This window comes from Castor canadensis, chromosome 5 (genome assembly GCF_047511655.1).
Source record: "Castor canadensis chromosome 5, mCasCan1.hap1v2, whole genome shotgun sequence".
NCBI classification, from domain to species: Eukaryota; Metazoa; Chordata; class Mammalia; order Rodentia; family Castoridae; genus Castor; species Castor canadensis.
Genome location: NC_133390.1, coordinates 155,303,958 through 155,329,852, shown reverse-complemented (window position 1 = coordinate 155,329,852; position 25,895 = coordinate 155,303,958). Strand labels below are relative to the sequence as shown.

General features: G+C 50.6%; 1 protein-coding gene across 1 annotated transcript in view; it reads right to left on the bottom strand.

Annotated features, from left to right (window-relative positions):
* Positions 1 to 25,895, bottom strand: part of Tcf15 (transcription factor 15) — a 40,080-nt gene that overhangs the window by 3,694 nt on the left and 10,491 nt on the right. The window contains exons 2-3 of the mRNA XM_020164577.2: positions 6,306 to 6,494; positions 1,534 to 2,902 (exon numbers count right to left, since the gene is read on the bottom strand). Of these exons, the coding sequence (XP_020020166.1) occupies positions 1,534 to 2,052 (519 nt within the window). The 5' untranslated portion in view covers positions 2,053 to 2,902; positions 6,306 to 6,494. The remainder of the gene's footprint in view (positions 1 to 1,533; positions 2,903 to 6,305; positions 6,495 to 25,895) is intronic.

Sequence of the window (25,895 nt, the reverse complement as noted above, 5' to 3'; positions counted from 1 at the left end):
GGGACCCACACCTGCTTCTCTAGGTACATTCTTAGAGCCAACAAAAGGCAGCTGCTGGGGCTAGAGGTGTAGCTCAGTGGCAGAGTGCTTGCCTAGCATGCTTGAAGCCCAGAGTTCTAACCCCAGCACTGGGGGAAAAAAAAAAAAGTAGTTGCTGGGTAATTAGGGGCTATGAATTGAATGAATGGGTGGAAGATGGTCAGGGAGTATCAGGAGGCCTGGCCAGCCCTCACATCCCCACCTGCACGCCTGAAGCCCAGTCCTGGCTTCCCACCCTTACCTGAGGCACTGACCCATGGCAGGGAGAAGCAGGGACCTTCCAGATAGTACAAGCCAGAGGCTAAGAAGACCAACTCTAGGAAACTGAGGCAGCTAAGAGATGAGAAGCCTGTCTGAGAGTCTAATGAGCCAGAGGGGCAAGTTTGAGGCTAGGACACACAGAGGCCTCCCTAGCACAGGGTGGAGCAAGGGACAACTGTGAGAATCAAAGTCTTGCAGCCAGGAACCTGACTACAGGCCCCATGACCTTTCATTGGCCACCAAACAAGCCCCATGACCTTTCATTGGCCACCAAACAGGTAGGACTCTCTGAGTCTCCACTTCTCCAGATGTAAATGGTAGCTGCTGAAATCCAATGCTGTCACACAGATAGGTTTCCTTACTGTAAGGAAAACCCAGGCCAAAGAAGGGGAGAGGCTGGGGACAAAGCAGGCTCTTTGGGACATGGGTAAGTTTTTAGCCAAGAGGGCCCTGGCAGCCTCTGCAGCTACCCAGACCTCCCAGCTTGGCCCACACCCTGATTTAGTGCTCACCTTGGGAGCCTAATTACAGCTCTGTCCAGTTGACCTAACAGGGCACTCTGTCCAGTGCCCTCTCCCAACACTACATCCCTTGTGGGGTGGGCACTGTCAGGGATCCTCTGCTTCCTCCTCATCACCTGGGTACCTCAGCACTGGGCTAGAGGTACGAGTCTCCATGTCTTAGTTTCCTCGTGGGTCAGGTCTTAGGATGAGGGGCGATACACCGGAGATGTGGGTGGCTCAGGGCAATATATACACAGCAAACCCAGAGCCTGCTTCCCATAAATGTGGTCATGTGACTCCATCTCGCTGAACCTCAGATCCTACTTAGAGATAAAATAAAGGGAAAAACTTAACCACCTGCCTGAAAAGAACTCTTGTGAAGGTAAAGAGGAGGCCGAGCTTCAAGCACAGAGGGAGCGTTCCATAAATGACGGTCTTAGCTATTCTTTGTTCATGTCCTCTTCCCAGAAAAAAGGACATGCCAGCCTGTCCAGGGGGGACGTGCAATTAAGTGAGATCTGAGCTCTGGGCTTCCCTGCACCCTTTCTGTTTTGGGAACGCGAATCGAGTGCATCAGTTCCACACCAAAACCCTGGGCTTGGGGGCGCCGCAACCATCACTGATTCTGCGTCGCTTCCCCCTCGCCGCACTGGGGTCTCTGCTGCTCTTTGGTCCTGTCCCCACCACCTCCAAACGCTGTGGCCGCAGCAGGCGAGCGCCACGCACTTACCCCCTTGCGCTGGTTGCTGAGGCAGAAGGTGCAGATGGAGCGCGGCTGGCGGCCGCCGTCGGCAGCGGCGGGGACGGCGCTCTTGGCACTGCCCGCCGCGCGGAAGCACGGCTGCCCGTCGTCGGCCGCGTCGCCCAGCAGCAGCACGTTGGCCAGGTGCGCGATGTAGCTGGACGCCAGGCGCAGCGTCTCGATCTTCGACAGCTTGCGGTCCACCGGCTCGGTGGGGATGAGCGTGCGCAGCGCGGTGAAGGCCGTGTTCACGCTCTGCGTGCGGTCCCGTTCCCGCGCGTTGGCCGCCTGCCGCTGTCGCACCACCACCACGGGGCCCGCGCCGCCGCTCGCTCGCCGCCCACCCCCGGGGCCCGGACCGCGCCGCGCCGCCTCCAGGCCTTCGCAGCAGCCGAACGACTGGTCCGACGCGTCGCTCTCGCTGCGGTTCTCCTCGTCCTCGCTCAGCAGCCGCACGTCGGGGTACAGCACGTGCGCGCCGACGGGGCGCAGCAGCGCGAACGCCATGGGCCCCGCACCGCGTCCCTCTGTGCGCCGACCGCGTCCCTGCGTAGACCGCGCCCCGCGGTGCGCTCCCGCGCGCTCCCACGGCCCCGCCGGCCACCGCCTTATAGCCGAGGGAGGGGCCAGTCACGGGGCGGCGCAGGGCCGGGGCGGGGGGCTCCGCCGGACCAATCGGGAGCCTTCCGCCCCGCCCCAGCCAATGGCGATACCCCGGCGGTCCCCGTCCCCCAGGTTGAAAGCGGCGGGGGAGCTGGAGGCCAGCCCAGCAGGCTCGCGATTTGGGCCGGCGAGCTGGGCAAGTGCTGGAGGTCTGGGTGGTGCAGTGGTGCTCAGGTCCCGACTCCTCTTGGTCCTTAGCCTAGACTGGCTGGGAGACTGCGGATAGGTCTTTTTCTCTTAGCCTGGCCTGTTTCCTTCTCGGAACGTGATTGTTGGGTCTTCCCGCCTTCAGATTCTAATCCTGTAGCTCTGCTGGAAGAAGGGCTTTTGACATTTCAGCTTCCCAGGCTACTTTGCCCCCCAGTATGATTCAGTAGTTCTGGAGTGTGGCTCAGGAACTTGCATTTTGTACAAGCCCGCGATGATGGTGGTGGTGTCCATGGGGAACACTTGGAGAAATGCTATAATCTTTCCAAAATGGGATCAAACCATGTCATCTCCATGGCGACAATCAAAAGAAAAAGAAAAAGACTATAATCCTAGCTACTCAGGAGGCAGAGATCAGGAGGATCGCGGTTTGAAGTCAGCTGGGGCAAATGGTTCTCGAGACCCTATCTCAAAAAAAAAAAAAAAAATCACAAAAAAGGGCTGGTGGAGTGCCTCAAGGTGTAGGCTCTGAGTTCAGGCCCCAGTACTGCAAAATAAAAATAAATAAATAAAATTTAATTTGAAAAAAGGAGAAAACAAAAAAGAAAAGATCAGAAAAACCAAAACACACAATCACCAATAGTTTCATCCATTCATTTATTCACTGAACAAAAATGTTTACTGGGTCCCTACTATGTGTCAGGCATGGTTTTAGGTCTGAGGTTACAGATCTGAACAAAATGGGGTCTGCTCTCACCTACCCTAGTGGAGCTGACCAACAGTGCTTGGTACTCTACTGTGCCCAGCTGAGGTATTATAGGACAGTGCCTGACTTACAGATAAGAGTGTTGGGGTTCAGTCTTACAGGTGTGGAGTGGGGGCGCCAGTCCTAGCAAGGCTGGCTTCCCTACCTGGTGGCATGCACCACCATGCCATCACACACAGGCTATCCTCCCTCAGTGCCATCTTCCTTCTAGAAACCTTAGAGTGTTCATCCTCCTCTGCAAAGAATAACTGAGCCGATGTTAGCCCCTGGGTCCCCCAGGTCACTCATACCTGCTTCCTAGCTCCTCCCAGGACTGGCCAAGTCAGTGTCCACTTGGCCTATAACTTTGTCTTCAATCTTAAAGGCAGCCTGAGTGGCAGAAAACATACCGAGTGGGGTCAAAAAGTTTCTAGGTGCATTTGGCTTTTCTTAGTGTTGCTTTTCTTAAAAATGCCAGCTGTGTTTCCCTAACTTACTTGACTCAGCCTAGAAAGGGGAAAAGTGGGGGGTCTAATGGGTTTCCCTTGGCCGCTGAGAGAGAAGCCTCTTGAGCCTTCAGAACCCAAGGACCAAGGGAAGACTCTGTTCCCACACCTGGTTTCCCACCCCCACACCATTTGACCGTGACCCCAGCCAGGCTGGACTTTGGGGAGGAGGAGAAGGAGCCAGCTCGGCCCCCTCCCCACAGGGCCAGTTCCACATACAGCTCCAGGCTGGCCGCTGCTTCCTGAGCAGATGAATTATTACCGGGAGATTTCCTTCCCTGTCTGCGCCTCCTCACAGGGGCTCCCAGCTCCCTTCACTTTCGCTTTCTCCCCTTTTCCCCCTCCCCTCTGCTCCTGACCCTCAAGTGGCTTGAAATTCCTCTGTCCAGCCCCCTTCCAATTCTACTTCAGAAGTGGAGATGCCCGGAAGGCGGGGAGGGGACCTACCCTGTAGGCTCATTCATTCATTTGCTCCTCTGGCAGGTTTTGACATATGGGACTCTGGGAGTAAAATAAAATCATGAATGAGACCAAGATGTTGCTGTTGTAGAAAGGAAGGCAAGCTGTAAACAAAGAATTTCAGGACAATGTGGTAGAAGCAAGCCAGACTCTGGCATCAGAGACCCAGCCCCCATTCCAAGGTTAGCTGCTTGTCAGAATCTCGTTTTTCCTGCTCTGAAAACTGCAGATAAGAATAATACCCACTCCCTGGGCTGGTGATGGTGCCCAGAATTTATGCCAAGAAAGCGGGGCCTGGCATACAGCAAAAGCTCAGAAGAGGAGTTTGTACCACTGCCTGTAAGGGATGGTCCCAGCCCACAGCCAAGGAGGTGTTCGCTGTCCTAGGACTTGTCACTGGGAGTGGGCTGGGGCTTCGCCACATTCTCAGTCTGTCTGTGAGGGGGAGCTCAGCTCCTCCATTCTCTGATCACTCTGTGCCAAAGACATCTGTATCCTCTCATCCCTAGAGCCCACCGCCTGGCACCACTGCCCCAGATGTCTGCCTAGCTAATCCCCAACTCAAATCTCATCTCAGGGAGGCCTTTTCTGACCGCTGGGGTGAAAGCAGCCGTGTCTCTATCCACCCCCACCCCCCTTTATTTCCTTCTCTAACATTTATCACTGCTGTGCTGTTCATTCATCCGTTCTTTCATTCTACAGTGTTAATTGAACCTGCTATGAGCTGGGCCCAGATGTGGTACTGGGGATACAACAGTGAACACATTTGTCTGTCCATCTGTCTCCCTCCACTTTATACAAGCTCCACCAGGCAGAGACTGTATTTTGTTCGTCACACTTGCTGCCTGTCACAACCTTCTGAGGTGTTATCCTCCTTCCTATTTTATACATGGAGAAACTGAGGTTCAGCGAGGGGAGAGTGGCTCAACTGAGTCACAGCAGGCGGGAGCAGGCGCTCAGGTTGGTCTGACTTGGCAGCCCTTGCTTCTTCCCCACCTCTTGGTAGCATGGAGGCAGCCAGAGGAATTGAGAGCCTCGGAGGAGGTAGCAGGGGAGAGGAGAGGAGGGTCTCAAGATGAGGGAATGGCAGCTGGCCCCTGACTCCCTGGCCTTCTCCTTCATTCCCATTCCCCTCCCCGTCCCTCTCATGAATGCTTTGAGAATGTACATGTCCTTATAAAACATATGGTGCTAAGTTGTGTGATTGGATTTTTTTTTTTTTTTGACATTTCTTGTTATATACCCAGGTTGGCCTCGACTTTGTGATCCTCCTGTCTCAGCCTCCGGAGTGGTGGGATTAAAGGCATCAGTGATCAGTGGGTCATTATTGTTTACAAATGGTAGTTTCCATAGATCTGTTCCTTGGATTTTTTCCATTTTGCTATATTTTGTTTCCTTGACAATATTCTGTGTGTGGTCTGACTCAAGGCTGTCATTTCTAACTGCTACTGAGCACAAACGTCTCCACACCTCCTTTTCCCACTCCCTGGTGAAGGACCCTGGCTTCCTGGCCAAGAGGCAGTGTGCTTCTGGTTCAGACTTGGACTCCTGCATGTATGACTGGGGATGTATTTCTAGGGGCAGGGTCATGGGCACAGGGAACACGCATACTTGGTCTTGGTGCACAACTGTCCAGTTTGCATACCCATCAGCGGGGCATGGAGACCACTTCAAATTAGCTGACTTCCTAATGACAGAGAAATAGGTGGACTTTCATCTCATCATGCTCCCTCCCTCACTAGGCTGTGAGGGATACAGGGAATGTATCCCAGCATCCAAGGCTGAAGCCTGGCGCACTGCGGACAAGAATGAACGAATAGGATGGAAGAAAATGAGGAAGGAAGGAAGGAGGCTAATACAGAGCCTCCCACACTTCCCTTGTACCAAATTTCATCCTAGATTGTGGTGCTTACATGTGCTTGTTGTGCATAGACAGGGGAACATAGGACATTTTACACCTCCATCTGCTTCTAGGATAGACCGAGATGGTCAGCATTTGTTGAGGGCCCACTTTGTGTCAAGAACTCATAGGTGTGTTAATAACAACCTCAAGTTAGTTAGGCAAGATGAAAATGTATTTATCTCCCATTCAAGGTATTTGGAAGTCAGGCTGGTCTGGCACTCTATGGTGAGGTGGTGAGCTCCCAAGATAGTCCCCAACCACCCATTTGTAGATCCCTTTGGTAGATCCAACTTCAGTGATCAAAAGAATATGGCAGAAGTGACAGTGTGTGACTCACAATGACATTGAGCTCCTGTCTTGTTCTCTTGAATTATTCACTTTTGGGATGGCAGACACCATGCCATAAGGACATTTAAGCTGTGTTGTGGAGAAGCGTGGTGTAAAGAGGAGCCAAGGTCTCTTAGTCCCCAACCAGTATCAATGAATCTCTCAGATGTGGATCCTGAATTCCTGACCCACAGGAAACCTGAAAAATAACAACAATGATTAAGAAAGGCAGAGGAAGAAAGAGAATTAAAATAGTAATAATTTTAGGTGGATATATTGTTACATTAATCTTCTACCCAGTGCACATGACTGGGAGGTCATAATTACCACCAACATCGTAAATCCCTAAGTTTAAGGTGTTTTGTCATGCAATATTAGATAACTAAAGCACAGTGTCAGGGATCCAGGGTCTGTATATCCTTTTGCTCCTCTCCTTAAGTTGTCTCATGAACCAAAATGGCTGCTGGAGCCATTGTGTCCTGCATTCAAAAGAAGAAAGAGGCTGGAGCCATTGTGTCCTGCATTCAAAAGAAGAAAGAGGCAGAAGAAAGAAGAGCACTATTAGGCCTTTGAGAATACTTGTCTGGGATTTAGAACCTCACATCTGCTCACATCCTGCTGGCCAGATCTTGTCATGTGACGGTACTTAACTGAAAGAAAGATGAGAATGCAGACCTTTTTTAAATTTTTGTAGTACTGGGGTTTGATCTCAGGACCTAGAATGTTTGCTAGGCAGACATTCTACCACTTGTGCCACTACACCAGCCTCCCAAACCCTGTTTTTTTGAGACAAGGACTTGCTACAAAACCCAGGCTGGTCTTGAAGGTCTTGAACTGAAGATTTTCCTGCCTCAGCCTCCCTAGTGGAATTACCCGTGTGCACCACCATGCCTGGTCTGAGAATGTAGTCTACATTTGCTGTTGGCCATCTATGAGCTGAACGTTGGGTTTCTACAAGTAAGCAAGAAAGGAAGAATGAATGGAATTGGGTGATTCTGGCCAGAGGTGTCACTTCTGGAGATAATATAGTGTCACATGGTTAAGTTTGCAGATTTGGGAGTCTGACTGGGTTCAGATCTTAGCTCTGCCAGTCACCAGCTGTGTGATCTTGGGAATTTTTCTGAGCCTCAGTTTTTCCATCTGCAAGGCAGGAGCCCTAGTAGGGCCTGCCTCACAGGGCTGCTGTGGTGGGTGAAATGAGTTCGTGTATGTTGTGTTTACAACAGTCCTGGCATAGTGTATGGGCTGTGTACATGTCAGTTCTTATCATGATCTGGGATTTACAGGGATTTTCTTAGTCACATGACCATTTAGCAATGGAGGAGAATTTGGCTTGAGAGCAATTTTGGCATCAGAAAAATTTTTTTGGTGAGGTTTGAACTCAGGGCCTTGTATTTGCTAGGCTGGCATTTTACCACTTGAGCCACTCCATCAGCCCTGCCATGAAAATTCTTAGAGAACAAGATCAAGACCAGATTAGTACCTGGTATAAAAGGAGATTCTAGAAAGATCTGTTGAGTGTGTTGACAGTGAGCAAACATGTACACTATAATCTCTTCTCACATAGGGAGGCTAAACTTTATTTTGTTCTTTTTTTTTGTGGCACTGAGAATTGAGCTCAGGGTCTTGTGCTTGCTAGGCAGGTGCTCTACCACTTGAACTACTCCCCCAGCCCTTTTGCCTTAGTTATTTTTCAGATAGGATATCACTTTGCTTGGGGCCAACCTCAGACCTAGATTCTCCTAACTCCTTCTCCTGAGCATCTGGGATTTAGATGTGTGCCGCCACACCTGGCTTTGCTTTGTGTTTATATTCAGGGTAACGAGCTCCTCTATTGACCCTAGACTATTCCCCCAGCATGGGCCCCAGCCTTTGATTTCACCACTGGAACTCAATTTCCCCTTGTTCCCTTGAACCCATGTTCAAGGGTAAGCTTCTGGGAACACATACATGTTCTGGCATTTGCTCAGTGGTTCATGCTAAAAAAGAATCTGGATGATGCATTTTGCAGCCTTCTTCTGAGAATTGCAGCATATTAATAGGTTAAAGGCCCTGAGAAGTCCTGCAGCAAATAAACTCATGGGACTTCATTGCAGTGTGTGTTTTCTAGGCTTATTTGACCACAGACTTGCTCCGTGCCCACACACCTAAGAGTGAACACAATTTAGCAGACATTTCTCCAGGCTGTTATCAGTGATAATCCACGTAGTCCATCAGGTGTGAATGTCTTGCTTGAGCGCGTGTGTGGTAGGAGTGAGGCAGGAGTAAGCAGGTGAGTTTTGGTTACCTGGCAGAGGTAGGTTAGCAGGGAGATGCACAGGTATACACCCAGAGCCCCACCCTAAGGAACACTAAAATATCATTGTGAATGGAAGACGTGTTTTCCTGTACTTCTCTCACAGAGTGCAATGTAAATTAAAATACTATTACAGAGAGGACTATATAGGACATCCTTCTCAGCGCTTAAGTGCTGCTTGCTCCTCCTTTAATCCTCAGAGTGGCCTCATGAGCTAAGTACTGCGAATATTCCCACTTTACAGATGAGTATACAGGAACAGAGAGAGAAAGTGATTTTCCTGAGGTCTCACAGTGAGGGATGGGATAGCAATTGTCTTCTGTACATTGTTCGTAGCGGGGATAAGGAAGGAAGAGCACTCCCTTCCAGGGTAGTTTAAGCTCAGATACTCAAAAACCCCACTCCAGGAAAAGTAGAGCAGGCCAGCTGCAGTGATCTGACTGTGCTAAGTAGAAGATGCAAGTCTGGGGCCAGAGTAGAATTGCATGATAAGACAGAGGAGGCCGGTGCCACCTCTGCAGTCCTGTCCCTCTAAAAAGATGTCTCCAGTTGAAAGATGCACTGTCATTTAGCCTGCTCAGGCTTTCACCTGGCTCAGTTGACCTTGATGTCAGTGCCAGGTGTGACAGAGGCACCAAGATGAGGTGGAGGATCAAGGTGTTGCTAAATGAAGCCACTGTTTAAGGAGTCCTTTGAAAAGTCAGAGTCTTGTTAAAAAATCCTAAGCTCAGGTCACCTGAGCTTAGCAGGGAGCAGTATGGGGGAGGGGGAACACAATTTTCCCCATCCATACTGGACAGTATGGGGCAGTCAGGGTTCTATCATAGGTTTCTGTTACATGCTGCCAAATGCAAGCTGTCATCAATACCTCCATGTCTGGCCAAGATCAACAACACACTACATGCCAGGCACTGAGCGATCTACTTCACACCCATGTCTCATTTCACCCTCTTCATCCTCGAAGCCAGGCACTACAGAACGGGAAGTTGGAGCTCTGAGGAGATAGAGAACTTGTTATGATTGCCCAGCTGGGAACAGAGTTGAGATTTGGATCTGGATCTCATCTGTATTAATAGCTGTGATGGTTTAAAAACACAAGCCCCACTCTGCCCGTCAAGATCTGGGATCTCTGTCCCCTTCCTGTGAGTCTGAACAGGCCTGTGGCTGCTCTGATCAGTTAGATTTGGTAAAAGTGACCTAGATGCCTTCAGAAGCTGGGTCATAGAAGGCGATGCAGCTCTTATTTTTGCTGACTGGGTCCTTCTTGCTTGGAGCTCAGAGTAGCCAGTAATGAGTTTCAGTGTCCTAAGGCCGCCATGCTGTGAGGAAGCCCAGGCCACATGGGGAGGCACATGAAGGAACTTTTGATTGGTTGTTCTGACCTCTCAGTCCTCTCAGTCCAGGAAACAGACCTATGAGTGAAGACTCTCCCATCCGACTCCAGTCTGCTACTGCGTTGGATTACTTACTTTTTCTTATCACTGTGACAAAAATACTTGACATAACCAACTGAAGGGAGGGATTACTTATTGTCTCTGGTGGTTTTGGAGGTGTCAGTCTGTCATAGTGGGAGGGCCTGGCAGAGCAGAGGAGCTCGTATCATGGTGGCCAGGAAACAGAGAAAGGGAGAGGCCAGGGCAGGATACAGCCCCAAAGGACCTGTCCCTAGTGACTTACTTCCTCCAACCAGGCCCCACCTTCCACATTTCCACCACCTCCCAATTGTACTGTGGTGTTCGTGAATCCATCAAGGGATGAGTCCATTGATTAGATCCGAGCCCGCAGGATCTGGACACACCCAGAGGTGTGCATTGCTATTCTTCTAGCTGTTTCTCAGTCCGGTCAGACTGACAGTCAAGACAAACCAGGGGCCACATCTGTGTGTTGGGAAGGCAGGGCATGGAGCAAGGAGGGTCTTGAATTAGCCCCCGAGGTCCCCTCCCACAGAGGGTTAAAACAGCCCAGCCTCCTTCCGGCTGAGCGGAAATCAGATTTTGAGAGGGATGTTTTTCTTCTCCATTTGTCTGCTGTGGCTGGCCCATAAAATCCACCGGAACTCCGTGCTGGATGGACTAAGGGCTCCTGCTGAACAGGGATGGGGAAAGTGCAGCCTGGGAGTGGTGGCCAGGCAGCGAGGGGAAGGGCAGAGCCCTCCATCTTCAGGGTTCCACCTGGGACTCCTAGGGTGACAGGGAGAGGCAGGGTGGAGACAGATATGAAGACGTGGCCTCTCTGACCTGTTCCAAAGTGAGCTGTGGGGAGGGGTTGTGGAGACCAAGAGAGGTCAGGGTGTCTGCTCACTGGTGTGTGCTTCAGGTTCCACTTCTATGCTGAGTGACACTGGGTGAGGCTCTGCCCATTTCCTCTTCAGTGCCAGCTTGGAGCCTATGTCAAAGGACCGCTGAGTGACATTTCCTAGGCAGAGCTGACAGTCAGGCTTTTTCTATCTAGCAGGTACCTGGCATGCATTCCTGCTCAGAAGGCCATGCGATCATCACATTATTGTACAAGTGAATAAGCCAATGCTCAGGGGTGGGGTGGCCTGCCCCATGTCACCCACTGTAAGGAGCAATACAGTGTGGAATTCCAACCTGGACAGTGGGGGCCAGAACCTATGTCATAAGCATGCTTTCTCCTGCCTCCCAGGGTGTGGCGATCTAATTCCCCTTGTCTTGGGATTCTTTCATTCTTTAAGGCAACTTGTATCACCTCCTCCAGGAAGCCTGTCTTGACTCACCAGGCCAGGTTGGAATTGCTGTCCAGCTCCCCACACTTCTGGGATGTAACTGTGGTTGTAGGGCCACGAGCTCTGATGAACAGAGCCATTCTGAATCTGCCCTGTGCTTCTGGCATCAGCTCATACAGCAACCTCCAATTTGTCTAAAGATGGTAAATGCTTGCGCGGTTGAGAATGTGACCAGCCAACAGGTGGGGTCCATGTCCCCTCTGCCTGAGTCTCAGTGGGCTTTGGATGGCTTTGACCAATAGAAAGGAGCAGGAATGGTGTGACTCCCAGGCTGTTCCCTGGAGCTCCACTCTTGGAGCCTCAAGCTGCCCTAAGGAAGGGAGGCCAAGTGGAGTCCTCCCACCTGAGGTCCAAGTCCCTGCAGAGTCGAGACAGCTGCTCCCACCACACCTGGCCTAGAGTTGAGAACTGGTGGGAAGGCACTGCGGTAAGCTGCCAGGGTCTAGGGTGGCTCTTTATGAGGCATGGGAGGCTGGGACAGTGCTGCCACTTGGGCCCAGCCCCTCACAGGATCCCTGCTTCCTCCCCTTGCAGCATGCTATGGACATGGAAGCCACCGAAAACCTCTGAATGCATAGACTAGGACTTGCTGTGCCCTCTGCAAAATCTTCCCTCGGCTCTGGTTCATTAGAGCAAAAGCAGACTGTGACTGTGGTCCCCAAACCCTGTGTGACCAGCCCCATCTCTCACCCTATTACTTCTCTGTCCTGTCTCCTGTCTCTCTCCTCGCTGAATCCCACCAGCCATGCTGGCCTCCTTGCTGCACCTCTGAGCAGACCCTCTACCCCAGGGCCCTTGCACTTGCTGTGGACAGTGCTCCGCTTCCTGGAAGGTTCTGTCCAGCTGCTGCCTGGGGCTCAGTCCTGCATTGTTCAAGGTTCTGCTTACATGTCACTTCTTAGTGAGGTCTTCCCTGTCTGTCTTATTTAAAGGGATTGCCCTTATAACTGCCTAACTTCACTTATTGTGTACATTATTTATTGTCTCTTCTCTGTGGTGTTCTCAGAATGGGAACACCACAGGGTAGGAATCTTCACTTATTCTCCAACATATCACCAGTGCCTGAAACAGTGCTTGACACTGTGAGGCACTGAGGATGATAAGTTGTAGGAGCCGAGAGGAGCCAGCTGCCTTTCCTGTGTGTGCCTGTCTGTGTGGGGAAGCAGATGGAGATCAGAAGTAAAGAGGCCAGCTTGGGTTAGTATGGCCAGAGCAGAGGACATTCATGTAAGTGACAGCTTGCTGCCCCTCTGGGGACCTTGAGGATAGCAGAGGCAGGCCAGACTTTGAAGATACCAACCTGGGGCATCTTCCTGGCCTCCCTCCTTCCTGCTCTATGTGCTCCAGCCTTGCCAGTAAACAGAGCAACTGCCTGATAGCCCTTCCCAGTTCTCCAGAAGCTTTAACTTACTAATTCCTGCATTATAAATTGGGTCCCTTCCAGCTGTGACACCCTGAACTTGCAAGGGGAGGCAAGGCAGACTGATTTGTTGCAAAGATCTGTGAGTGGCCTGGAGCAGGGTGCGGTACCTCGATTGCACATCAGCAAAGCGGGAATGGTGGGAGTTTAGACTGCAAAGTGTGACTGCAAAAGTCCAATGTGATCATGCATGAGAATCCTAGTAAACCAAGGACCTGTGCTCCAAGGACCTGTGTGTGGGTGGAGGCACAGGGCACTAAGCCCAGCTCTGCCGCCTCCTTTCCCTGTCCCAGCAAGGCCACACCTGTGAGAATACCACCCCCGCAAAGTGCACCCTAGGAACAAATACCCAGACTTGAATCCAGCCTTCTGGGAGGGGAGGTGGCTTGTGAGAGTTCAAATCTGGTTCTGATGGTGCCCCATCAGAAGAAAGAACAACGCTCACCTCTTCCAGTTGCTGTGAAAACTGAGGGAGTTTAGGGTGTCCAGTGTCTAGAGCTCAGCAAACACCAGACATACCACAGGGGATACAGTTGTTATCTTCATCCCTCGAGTGGATAAACTGAGGCCCATTCAAGAGAAAGAACCTGGTCTAAGTTTGGGGTGTTTGTTGGCCCTGTGTCGGGATTGATTTCATTACAGCGTTACAAGCTCCAACTGGAGAACTCATTGTGAGACATCTCTTTCTATGCCTTAGCGATTTTTTTTTTTTTTTGGGTTAAGTGGAAGCTCATGCTAATAAGAAAAATGGGGAAGAAAAAAAAAACTTGACATTGAGAAAATGTCATCTGTGAACTTCTTTCCAGAGAGTTGGGTTTTGGTTTGAGATGCACAAGCAAGGTGATAGGGAGTCCTTGAAGATTCTTGAGCAAGGGAAGCATGAGCTTAAAGGACTGGAAGCTGACAGTGTGCTTGGGTGAATTCAAGTTACTGAGACTCAGACATTGCAGGTGTGGTGCAAGTAGCCATAACCTTTATGGAGTGTGATTGAATTCCACAGTATTCAAGATAGAGTCAGAGCCCCTACTACATACCAGGAGCTGTTGTGGTGTGAGGATTTGCAGCAAGCAATCCAAATAAGTCCCTCTGCCATACACTTATGATCGGGAGCAAAGACAGACAACTTGACCTACCTCATGTGGGGGAAAGAAATGCTACGAAGAAGGCACAGTCCAGGAAGGAGCCAGGCATGAGCAGGGAACATGGTGTTTGATCTGAGGCACTGATGGAGCATGGCTGAGTCATGGGGACATACAGAGAGAGCACTTTGGGTAGAGGAAACATTAACTGCTAGGCTCTGAGGGCACATCTGGTGTGGATTTGCCAGGGCTAGGAGTGAAGGGTGCAGAGGAACAAGGTGAGGGAGGCCACGGAGTACACATGTGGGGTTCAGAGCCACTGTTAGCTGCTTTCCTCTGAGCACTGCAGACATCATCAGTGGCTTCAGAGCAGAGGAGAGACAGTATGTGATGTAGCTTTGTGAGGATCCCTGTGACTGCAAGTGGAGAAGGCACTGTGAGGGCTAGGGCAACACTGGGGGCCTGGGCAGAGAGTGGTTTGGGAGGAGGGTGAGGATCTGTGGGAAGGAGGTGGAAGCCAGGGTGTAAAGGGCCGGCCATATCTGTTCACATTGCAAATGTGCATGCCCTTTGACTTTGCGTACCAGCTCTGGGATCTGGCCCCATATTTATATTTGTATACGTGTAAACAGACCCATCAGCAAGGATGTTCACTGCAGTGTGTGTTGGGGGGCTGGACAGGTCAGACAGAGCCAGGGTGTGCTGGGGGTGTGTGGGTGTGAGCTGGGGAGGTCTACCTGGAGAACAGCCTGTGAGGTCAAATGTGTACATTGGAGTGCATAAAAAATGGCCATCAGTTCTTTGACGTCTTTCTGTCAAGAGGTGAGCCTATGCCACTTATCATCTCGGGTGGCCTGTGACTGCTGAGAGCAGTGACTGTGGCAGAAATGACATTAGGTCAGCAACCAAACCTAGGCATCTCCCCTTTCCTATTTCTGGAATGATCAACTGGGGGAAAAGCAGCTGTCATGAAGGAGGTCCATCCATCCCGAGACTACCATACCATGAGGACATCCAGCTAGCCATTAAAGGATTCTTCTGGGACCAGACAACCATATGAGGGGGAGAGGCCAGGTGCGACAAGGGTGCAGACAGGAGTGAAGATGCCATTTTGGACGGGAACCTCCAGCTCTCACTGCCTTGGCCAGCTCAGATGAACTACCAGCTGAACCGTTCCTGATTTCTTCACCTCTGAAGTTGGAGCAAAGCAAAGTGGCTGTGTTAAGTCTCTAAGTTGAGGGTGGTGCAACGGTGAGAAGCAAACCAGAAGACACCACTCTGCTATTGGCCTTTGTACTCTGGACTATGTCCATTCAGCCCACATGGGGATGCAGCCGTGTGCAGTGGAGGAAGTTGGGGGTCTTCCAGGTGGGCACTACTGGGGCATAGAGAGGAAAACACTGAGGAGTCATAGACAGCAATGAGAGGTCAAGCCACACACAGATGGACATTAAACAAGGAATGAGCATGGGGCAAAAATAAAGATGCAAACATGGAAAGTAACAATGCACACTGGAGCATCGTGTTCTCCAGAGGATTTCGAAACAGCCAGGAGCACACAGGTTCTGCCAGCATGGGAATAGGAGACGCAGAAATGGAAAGAGGAATGGGATAAGAAGGGATACAGCAGCCTCTCCAGATTTGCAGTCTACATCCTTGGATTCAACCAACTGCGAATCAGAAATACATATAATAAAAAAATTTGCTTCCATACTAAATGTAGAAAGACTTTTTCTTGCTGTTATTCCCTAAACAATCTAAGGAAGCTTGCTGCTGGCCAGTTGGGAAGAATCTCCAAAGCATATCGATAATGGGAAAGATGAAGACATGCATCTAACAGGCTTCCTTAGGGACAGAGTGGAGGCGGACGTACGTGTGTGTGTGTGTGTGTGTGTGTGTGTGTGTGTGTGTGTGTGAAACAGACCTGTGGGAGGATGTCCAAGGTACCCCACACAAGTGGGCGCTTCGGGGGAGAAGAGCCAGCGCTCAGGAGTCAGGGCGAAGCACCCTTAGGAAGAGAGGCTCCCAGGTGCTGTAGCTGCACCTGACCTTGGGACCCTCCTCCAGGGCAGGCACAGGTCAGGTGGTGGGCTCAAAGAAGTACAGAACCTCTGCCCACAGATGCTCAGAGCCCAGATCTGCCCCACCCACCCTCCACCTTCATTGGCTGCCACTCCCGTCCATCCCCCAGCTCTCACACAGCACTTACCCATCCCTCTGCGCTTCCTTCTGCCTGCATCTCTCTCCCCACCCCCATCTCCCACTGTGGTTTGAAACACACAGAGACTGATGTATTAAAACCCGGTGTACTGCCCAGATTTAGAATTAAACTTTGCAGATACAATGGGGGTGGGATGGGGGATGTTTAAATCTGTCCACAAGTACAGGGTAACCTCCTACCCGCCAGTGTGGCTGTGGGCCTAGTGCCTCCCCATTTAGGAAGAGGATGTGGGGGGAAATGGTGTTTGAGGGGGTGGTGAAAAGGGTATGGCTTCTGCCTGGTTGTCTGTCTGTTTATCTCTCAGTGTTCACTCCTGGATTTCAGCCACCATGTTGTCACAGAAACCTGGACACAGGCACAGGCACTGGTGGAGAGGCAGTCCCTCTCCTCCTCACCCCTGGCCAACAACCAGCATCAACCTGGCCTCAGAGTAAACAAGCCCCTTGGGCAGCAGATCCTTCAGCCCTGCAGGCCCGTGGACATCTATCTGAATGTGACCATTCAGGACCAGCCCACCAGCAGAGTCATTCTCAAATTCCCCACCCTCAAAAACTGTAAGGCAACACCTGGGCTGTGGCTCATACCTATAACCCCAGCCACATAGGAGGTGGAGATGGGAGGCCAGCCCGGGCAAAAGTTGGAGACTCTGTCTGAAAAATAAAGCAAAAAGGGCTGAAGGTGTGGCTCAACTGGTAGAGCACCTGACAAGCAAGTGGGAGGCCCAGAGTTTAAATTCCAGTCTCATCAAAAATCCAAAACCAAACAAAACCGTGAGGGGAGAATGAAGGACTGTGACTGTTTTATAGCCTCAGGGGTCATTCGTCATGCCACCAACAGAGGGGAACCCTGTTTTCCCTTCTCAGTGGCAGTTCCTCTCTTTACCCTCAAAGAAACCTCCATCCTGATGTCACAAAAGTCTTCATTTTTACCAGAGTATAAATTCTTAAACAGTGTGCAGGACTCTAGTCATTTTTTTGTTTTGGTAGGAGAGGGGTTGGAACGTTGGGCTTCTTGCTTGCAAAGGTGTGGCTCTATCATTTGAGCCACACCTCCAGTCCATTTTGCTCTGGTTATTCTGGAGATAGGGGCTCACGAACTATTTGCCCCTGCTGGCCTCAAACCCCCATCCTCCTGATCTCAGCTTCCCAAGTAGCTAGGATTACAGGTGTGAGTTACCAGCACCAAGATCGAGCTCATTCTTAAATATAAGTTTAACAGAGACACCCATTGTCCAGCAGGTACCTACTGCATATGCATTCTGTCCTATCCCTCCTGTGTTTTTCCTTCCATGCAGAATCTGGAGACCCAGCTGTGTAGAGGCAGAGCGGTGATCCCCCTCCGCCCTGCTTGGCACTGCATGGGATGACTCATCCAGGAGTCTGTGTGGATGTGGACGTTTGGGTTGTTTCTGTCTTTTTGCTGTTACAAAGTGCTAGTGACATCCAGTCTCCCTATGCCCACTTCACATGGTTGCTTCTTGTTCTTGGAAGTCTTGGTTCTAATGTCACCTGCTGCTAATAGGCTCTTCCAAACAGCACCTTATGCTTTCTCAGGACGCAGGAGAATAAGTGAACTAAAGGGGACAGTTCTCCCTGGGACTCCTGTCCTGGGAGGCAGGCAGGGAGAAGAGGACATGTTCTCATCTGCCTTGGCCTGACCTTGGGGCTCAGGCCACACGGCTCCCTGGGAGAGGCATCCTGGGGCTATGGGATTCAGTTGCCCTCTCTGGTGACTTCTGAGCCTATGGTCCCAATTCTCTTCCATCGCTTCCTCTCTTTAATCCATTCATTTCTCAAATCTGGTGCCAGACACTGAACCTGTCTCTTACTTATTCACCAAATCATTACTGAAGGCCTGCCATGTGCCAGGCACAGTTCTAGACACTGGGTACTCAACAACGAACAAAATCAGACAAAAATCCTGGCACCTATGGATTCTGCATTCTATTTGTGGAGAAACACATGAGAAAATAAAGCAAATCAGGAGAAAAATGGAGTAGAGAAGAGGATGTCTACTTGTGGGTTGAGTGGGTAAAGCCTTGCTGAGAAGTTGACAGTTGAGAACAGACTTGAAGGAAGAGGATTCCAGGCAAAGGGAATGGCTGGTGCAAAGGCTCTGAGGGATGGGAGTGGTGCCCGGTTGATGGAGGCATGGCACAGAGGTAGTGGATTGGCTGAGGGGACAGGGAGGAGGGGAGGAGAAGAAAATGGAGGGGCAGGTCCTGGAGGGGCCTGGTGAAGCATTGGAAAGGAGCTAGTGTTTATGCTGCCATTTTTCCCTAATGGCATTTAGTCACCGGGAGGGAGGAGGTTTGGGCAGTAAAGTGACACAATTAAATTCATTTTCTTTTTCTTGTTTTGTGGCCCTAGGACTAGAACCCAGAGCCTCCTGCATGCTAGGCAAGTGTTTTACCACTGTACCACATTGGGATAACCCTGGTGGCAGAGGAGTGGAGGCTGTGAGCCAGGCAGAATGGGAAGAGGCTGGACCCTGGGTCTGTCTTGTAGGTGGGTCCCATGCTTCTTGCTCACAGTGTGGTGCTGAGAGTGAGAGGAACCAGGACCCTGGATGACCTGAGGCTCTGGGCTGGACTGGCGGAAGGAGCATTGCACTGGGGGGCGGTGGGGAGGGAAGAGCCAGGAGACTATAGGAGGTTTGTAGTGGGAAGGGGACAGACAGAAGAGACTAGAATGTTACACCATGTAAGTCCCATTCTACAAGGAGACAAGTATATCTAAGTCATGGCTGCTCAGGAGGCAGAGATCAGGAGGCTCAAGGTCTGAGGCCAGCAAATAGTTTGGGAGGCCCTGTCCCAAAAAAAAAAAAAACCCATCACAAGAAAGGCCTGATGGAGTGGCTCCAGGTGTAGGCCCTGAGTTCAAACTCCATGTCATAAAAAGAAAAGAAAAGAAATGTGTTTAAGTAGATATTTATATTAAGTGTTCTTGAAGTCATACCTGTTGCTCTTCACAAGAGTCCTGAGATGTAGGTACTATCACTACCACCAGCATTTTATAGAGATTGAGAAACTGAGGCACAGAGAAGTCAAGTGTCTTGCCCAACATCACACAGCTGGCAAGAAGTGGGCCCAGGCTTTGCATCCAGCCCAACTCCAGAATCCTCTTGCCTCACCACTGCTGCCTTTGCCATCGGTATTGGTTTTGCATGGGTGGGTGCCCATGACGATTGGGGGTGGGGGGAAAAGAGTGGGGATAGAGGGAAAACAGCTAACACAAAGTGTGCGGTGACAATGAGCCATGATTTGAGGACTGAGGTTAATTCAGCTGTCTGCACCTGATACAAAAAAGAAGGGGGCAGGGGAGGGAAGGAAGAAGACAGTGAAAGAGGAGGATGAAAACAAGAAGGAAGAAAGGTTCTTAGCTGCACTATGGGGCACAACATATGCAGCCCCCAACAAGTAAGTCCCCTCTGCAGAGGGCTGGCTGCTTCTTCAACCTCATTCCTGATCCTTTCTTCCCAAAGTGATCTTCACCCAGGCCACCTGCTCCTTCCTGCCTTTGAGCCTTTGCTCCTGTTTGCTCAGTCAGGAGTACACTTTCCTCTGGTCCCATGTCAGGAACTCTTACACATCCATCAAAACCCAGCCTATAGTCTCCTTCCTCAGTGAAACCTTTGCCCACCTTCCACTCCTTTGGGCTCCTCCAGTCCTTTATGCTTCTCTTTTCTTGTTGGCTCGCTAACCAGTCTCGCTGATGGCCAGTAATTCCCAGAGGGCAGGGACCGGCTCTGGCACTTGTCTCCAGGCCCATGCTGAACCCAGAGCCTGGCCCATGGTAGGTGCTCTAACTAGGCAGGGATCTTACCCATGCCCGTCACTTTGGTATGTGGCTGACAGTGGGGGACTGATACGTGGGACTGACAGATGGGTGAATAAGTGAGATTGGTGAAAAGGTGACTAATGACATCAGGGCTACTTTTCTGGGCTGGGGGTGCGGCCCATTGGTAGAATGCTTATCTAGCATGTTCCAGGACCTGGGTTCAAGCCTCAGTACTGAAAAAAAGAAAAAGCCTATTCTTCTAATAGCAGCCCGACCTCATCACATGACAGAGCTACATCCTACAACCGTGACACCTGGACCCTGCTTTTCTAAAGCTAAAGAATAGCGCTAAAGAATTCCTGGGTGTTACCCTTCTAGCTGTGTGACCTTGGGCAAGTTACTTAGCCAATCTGTGCCTCAGTGGTGTCATCTGCACAAAGAGGGAACTAGATCATCCTTGTGGGGTGGTTGTGAGGACAGAATTTGATCGTATATGCCAAATACTTAACACATCCCCTCAACATCATTTCTGCCTATTAAATGTCAGCTACACCAATGATGTATCTGAACTTGGCTTTTTGCAGTAATTTCAGACATATAGAAAAGCTGTAAAATCTGCAAAGAATTCCTGTATACCCTTCCTTGGATACCTGAGATGTCAGCATTTTACTGCCCTTGTGTTAGCTTCAATCTGCACAGGTTTTTATCTGAATAGTTGTAAGTCGTAGGCATGATATCCCTTTACCTCTAAATTTATTTGTGTTTTTTCTAAAAACAAGAATACTCTCTCACAAAATCATGGTATGGATACCAAAACTAGGATATTGGTACGGATACAATGCTGCTGTGTATCCCAAAGACCTACCAGCGTGGTGCCAATTGTTCCAGGAATGTCTTATATAGAAAAAAGCAGAAAGGGCTGGTGGAATGGCTCAAGTGGTAGAGCACCTGACTAGCAAGTGCCAGGTCCTGAGTTCACACCCCATATCTGCAACAGACAAACAAACAAACCACACTTATCTGATCCAGGGCTCAGACTGCATTTAGATTTTAAGGTTTTAATGTCTTTTTAGTTTTTTTCTGGAATCTTCCTCAGTTTTTCTTCACCTTTTATGACCTTGACATTTTTTGAAATGCATAGCCAGTTGTTTGTAGTCTATTTCTCTGCTTGGCTCTTTCTGCTATTTCTTTGTGATTAGATTCAGGTCATGCACTTTGGAAAAGACCTCCACTGAACGGTGCTATGTACTTCACACCCCATCAGGGGATGTCCTGCCTGGGGTTCACTTTGATTGACTGTGTGGTTAAGGTGGTGCCTGCCCTGTTTCTTCACTGTAAAGTTACTGTTTCTATTTCTCTCTCTCTCTGTCTCCTGTTTCTCTCTGTAACTAATGAACATCTTGCAGAGAGACACATTGAGCCTATGTAATATCTTGTTTCATCCCAGTAGGATGATCTGTCTTATTTTGTGGGGTGGGACTTTGGTTTGAACTCAGGGCTTGGCACTTGCAAAGCAGGCGCTCTACCACTTGAACCACACCTCCAGTCCAGAGTGATCTCTTTTATATTAGATACAATTATTATTTGACCAAGGAAAACGCAAGCATGGAGCAATATTCCAATCATACAATAGGAGGTCAGGTAAGCCTCCCCCATCCCTGTCCACTCAGGTCCTCTCCCAAGCCTTCTTTATTCTCACTTTGTTGTGTCCTTCCAGAAGTGTTCTTTGCACACATATATCCCTGTGTACAGTTCTAAGTACACAGAAAGTCACAGGATGCACACATTATTCGGAGTCTTGCTTTATTTTACTTTTGGAGACCATTTTATTTTGGAACCTAAAGAGAGATCTCTTGTTCATTTCAATCTTAAGTCCATCTGAGATGCAATCCTAGGGTGGTGCATCCTCTTCACATTCAAAAGTAAAAAAAGTGAGGCCCTGGGGCGGGGGGGGGGGGGGGGGGGCGGGGTGGGAGGAGGGGGAGAGAAAGGGACAGGTCCTCAAGGTCAGAGGCAAGACAGGCCTGGAAAGCAGCCCAGGACTCCCGCACAGGGTAGCTGACAGGTACTACTGGGAGTCCAGCCTTCTGGAGGCTTCCTAACAAAACGCCAGGTCCAGGCTCATGCCCACTTCTCATTCTGGCTTCTCCCTGCAGTGTCCCCTTCCCCACTCGGGACTCCTTCTAAGTTCTAGTTAGGGACTCCCCTCCAGTGCCCTGCTGGGCCAGCCTTGGGAGCCCCATTGATCCTCTGACAGCCCAAGACAGATCGGTGGGCCTGTGTACTCAGGTGCAGTGAGCACATGGAGGCCAGATGAGGCTGAACTGGGGAGTGGGGGGTGGTCGGGGCCGCTGGAGAGGGGTGGGATTGAACACTGAGGAGGGTGAGGACACAGTGCCCCACAGACACCTGCCTCCTTTCCCTCCCCCATTGATTATGGCCCTGGTCCCTTCTCACCAGGCAAGGGCACTGGGATAGAAGAGGGCCTGGGGTCAGGGCTCACCAGCATCTTCTCTCTCTCCTAGGTGCAGGAGGCCTGATGGTGCGGCTGATCTGAAGTTGGGATATGGAAGGAGCTTTGAGTGGTCGCATTCCCGTGCAGACCCTCCTGTATGACTCAGGCCCCTGTGGCTGCTCTCTGGCCTCAGTTTCCTCAGGGTGATGAGGAGGAAAGCAGCCTGGTCAGCAGCCTGTGCGTAGTGAGGTGTGGTCCATAAGGAGCCACGTCCCTCCACTGGCCTCTTACAACTCCCACTGTGCACTTCCTGCCTGGTTATGAAGCCCCTAACCCAGGTGGCCCCTGAGCTCCTCCTGTCCTGTCGGAAGTTCTCTCTCTCTGATGCAGACATCTGCCAGTGTGGCTCTCCCAGGGCAGTTGTGGACCCCAGGGCGCAGGGCTCTGCTGGGATGCCCAAAGGCCTTTAGAAAGCACGTGACTCTCCAGCACTTTGCTGTGTGCAAGGCAGACATGCGGGCTCCGAAACCGAGACAGCCAGGAACAGAGACGAGAAACTCAGTGAAGGAGGTGGGCTCAAAGTACAGGAGAGGAGACCCAGGCTTCCATGAAATAAGCAGGGACTTGGAGAGAGGCTCTGTGAGAGGCTGGGACAGAGAGAGAAGGGGCCTCAGAAGAAGGCTGGGGATTCATCACATAAGGAGACAGAGCTCAGATGGGGAGTGGGACCAAGAGAAGGGTCCATTTGGGGGAGTGGGAGGGCACACAGGCCCCACAGCTCAGGAAGGGGAAGGCTGTGTGTGGTGAGAACTCCAGAACAAAGCCTGGGGGAGCGGCCCAGCGGCTCCCTCCCAGTTGACAGACCCCCAGCTAATTATCAATAATGAGCAGCTGGTCCCAGCTTCCTGGGATTTGCATTTAGAGTGATAGTCAGCACCCCTGGGGACAGCAGCCTGTGCCAGCCTTCCTCGAGAGGGTGGCAGTCAGTGACATCCCTGCTTCGCCTTTCCTGCAGATGGGTCGATGGCTGGAAGACAATCTTGACTGGAGGTGGCAGTGGCATCATTTTCCTGTCTTAGGTCTGGGCCTGGGGTGAGGGTCCTGGGGAGGGCTCAGGGGCTCAGAGGGCCCTCAGGTGGTATGCCATTGTGGAGATGGGTGGATCACAGGTGAATGCACTGAGCCAGCTATACAGTGGGCAGCCTTGCTGAGTGCAGTTGTGCAAGACACAGGCCAGGCCCTATTCTCCTCTCTTCCAGCCTCTAACCCAGGTCCCAGGGGAGGAAGCAGGCACAGAGTGACCACAGGGACAGCCGGAGCTGGAATGGTAGCTGGTCCTTCTGCCTGTTCCTGTGGGGCTTTCCCTGGCCTCAGGGTTGCCTGTCCCTCTCTCCCTCAGCCCCTCTCCACAGGGATGCTGGTATGTTTGGTGCCCCCGGCAGGGTTGGGAGGTGAGACTTAAGTATAAATAAATAAACAGGGAACAGATGGTGGGGGTGGGAGGGGCAGGCCAGGGCCTCCCACTTCTCCCTGGGAAAACACTGCTGGGTCAGAGCAAATGGATTCCAGACCCCAACCTGGGAGCCCCCTTTCCAAGCAGCTCTCCTGCCTGCTTCTCTGGGACCCCACCCAGCCCTTGGGAGAAATGGGGGCCAGAGTCCCTGATTCCTGGGCTCTCTCCACCCCTCATTTCTCTCCTCTTCCTGTGTGGCTTGGACAAGTCACGTTACCTCTCTGTGCCTCCACTTCTCTGTCAAATGAGTGGAAGGAGAGTGAATTCTGTCAATGTTCTGTTCAAGGGTCCCCTCCTTAGGGAAGGCTTCAGGAACTGCTCCAGGCAGACTGTTAGCACAACAGCTTAGCATATTGGGAAAATATGGGTGTCTGGGTCTTTCATTTCATACAGTAGATCTTTGCTTAGAGCATGAGCCACTGGTGCTGTCTCCATGGGGCTCTAGTTATTTTGGAGACGGGGTCTTGTGATCAAACCACGATCCTCCCAATCTTAGCCTCCCAAGTAGCTAGGATTACAGGCATGAGCCACTGGCACTCGGCTGGATCAGTTACTTTTAATTGTGATGAAGATTCTGATGTTCCCTATGTTTGGACATTGTTGGCAGGAGGTTGAAGCAGTTCCATCCCTCTGCAGAAATGTTTGGTACTTTCCAATGAGGGTGTTTTCTGGGACCAGTGGCGATGGGGGCTTGATCACAAGGGGAGCCCATGGGCAACAGAGATGTTCTGTGTATTTGCTGGAGCTGTATATGTGGTTGTATATATGGCTGTGTGCCTCTGTCCTAATGCATTGCATGGTAACACTTTTGATGGGAGTCATTTTATTGTATGTCAATTGCACCTCAAAGTCAACTTTAAAATTCATGTATTTATGTTTTAAGAAGTCAGATTCCCATTGAAGATGCTCATAAAATAATAGTACAGATGCCACGTGAGTGTGGCCAAAGTCTGGAAGGTTGTCCACCAAACAGTGACATTTGGAGTCAGTAAATGGATAGATAGGAGACAGAAGGAGTAAATGATGGTGAGTGAGCAATGAATGAATATCTACGCAATCTATGGTCAGAATCTGTTCTACTCAGCTCTGACTCATGCAGGGGTTCTGGTTGGAGGCTCTCTTGCTCAACCTAGCTCCTAGGATGGGGAACTCACTGCCTTATGAAATAGACTAAATACTTGGAGTGTGTGAAAGATCTTCATCTCATCAAGCTGATCTTCCCAGAGAAACCCCCCATCCCTGCCATTTGGGACATCTGCTCCCCTACCTGGGGACAGCCCAGATGTCCACATTGCTGCTTGCTCTTCCTTGGCCCTTCACCCTAGATGCTTAGCTGTTAGCACTGGCTGTCACAGAGCTTACATCCTGGTGGGACAGCAGGACAAATAATAAATACAGGCAAATAAACAAGAGAATTACATATTCATAGGAGAAAAAAACAGAGTAAGATATTGAGGAGACCACTGGAGAGGTGGAGAAGCAAGGGAAGACTCTCTAGGGAGGTAAGATTTGAACCAAGACCTGAAGGATACACAGGAGCCAGAAGAACCCAAGGAAGGACATTCCTAAGCAGAGGAAGAGAAAGTGCAAAGGCCCTGAACTCAGAAAACAGCGGAAACAAAAGGAGAAAGGGCCTCGTCTGGGTTGTCAATGGTGAGGAAGCTGGGATAGTTTTCCAAATTTGATTCTCAAACACTTTTTTTTTTTTTTTTGATAGTACTGGGATTTGATTTCAGGGCCTACACCTTGAGACACTCTACCAGCCTTTCTTTGTGATTTTTTTTTTTTTCAAGATAGGGTCTTGAGAACTATTTGCCCAGGCTGGCTTCGAACCTTGATCCTCCTGATCTCTGGCTCTTAAGTAGTTTGGATTACAGACATGAGCCACCAGCGCCTGGCTCCCCAAACACTTAAGCGAGAGGTGAGAGAATATGACTTAAGTTGTAGCAGCTATGCAATACAGACTTAATGAACTCAAACAGAAGGTCTTTATAGCTCTAACAGTTGGGTGCTTCCCAAAGACACTGATACGCCTCTGAGAGGCAGAAAGTGTGGTGGTCTAATGAGTGGCTTTGAGGGGGAGGGGTTGTC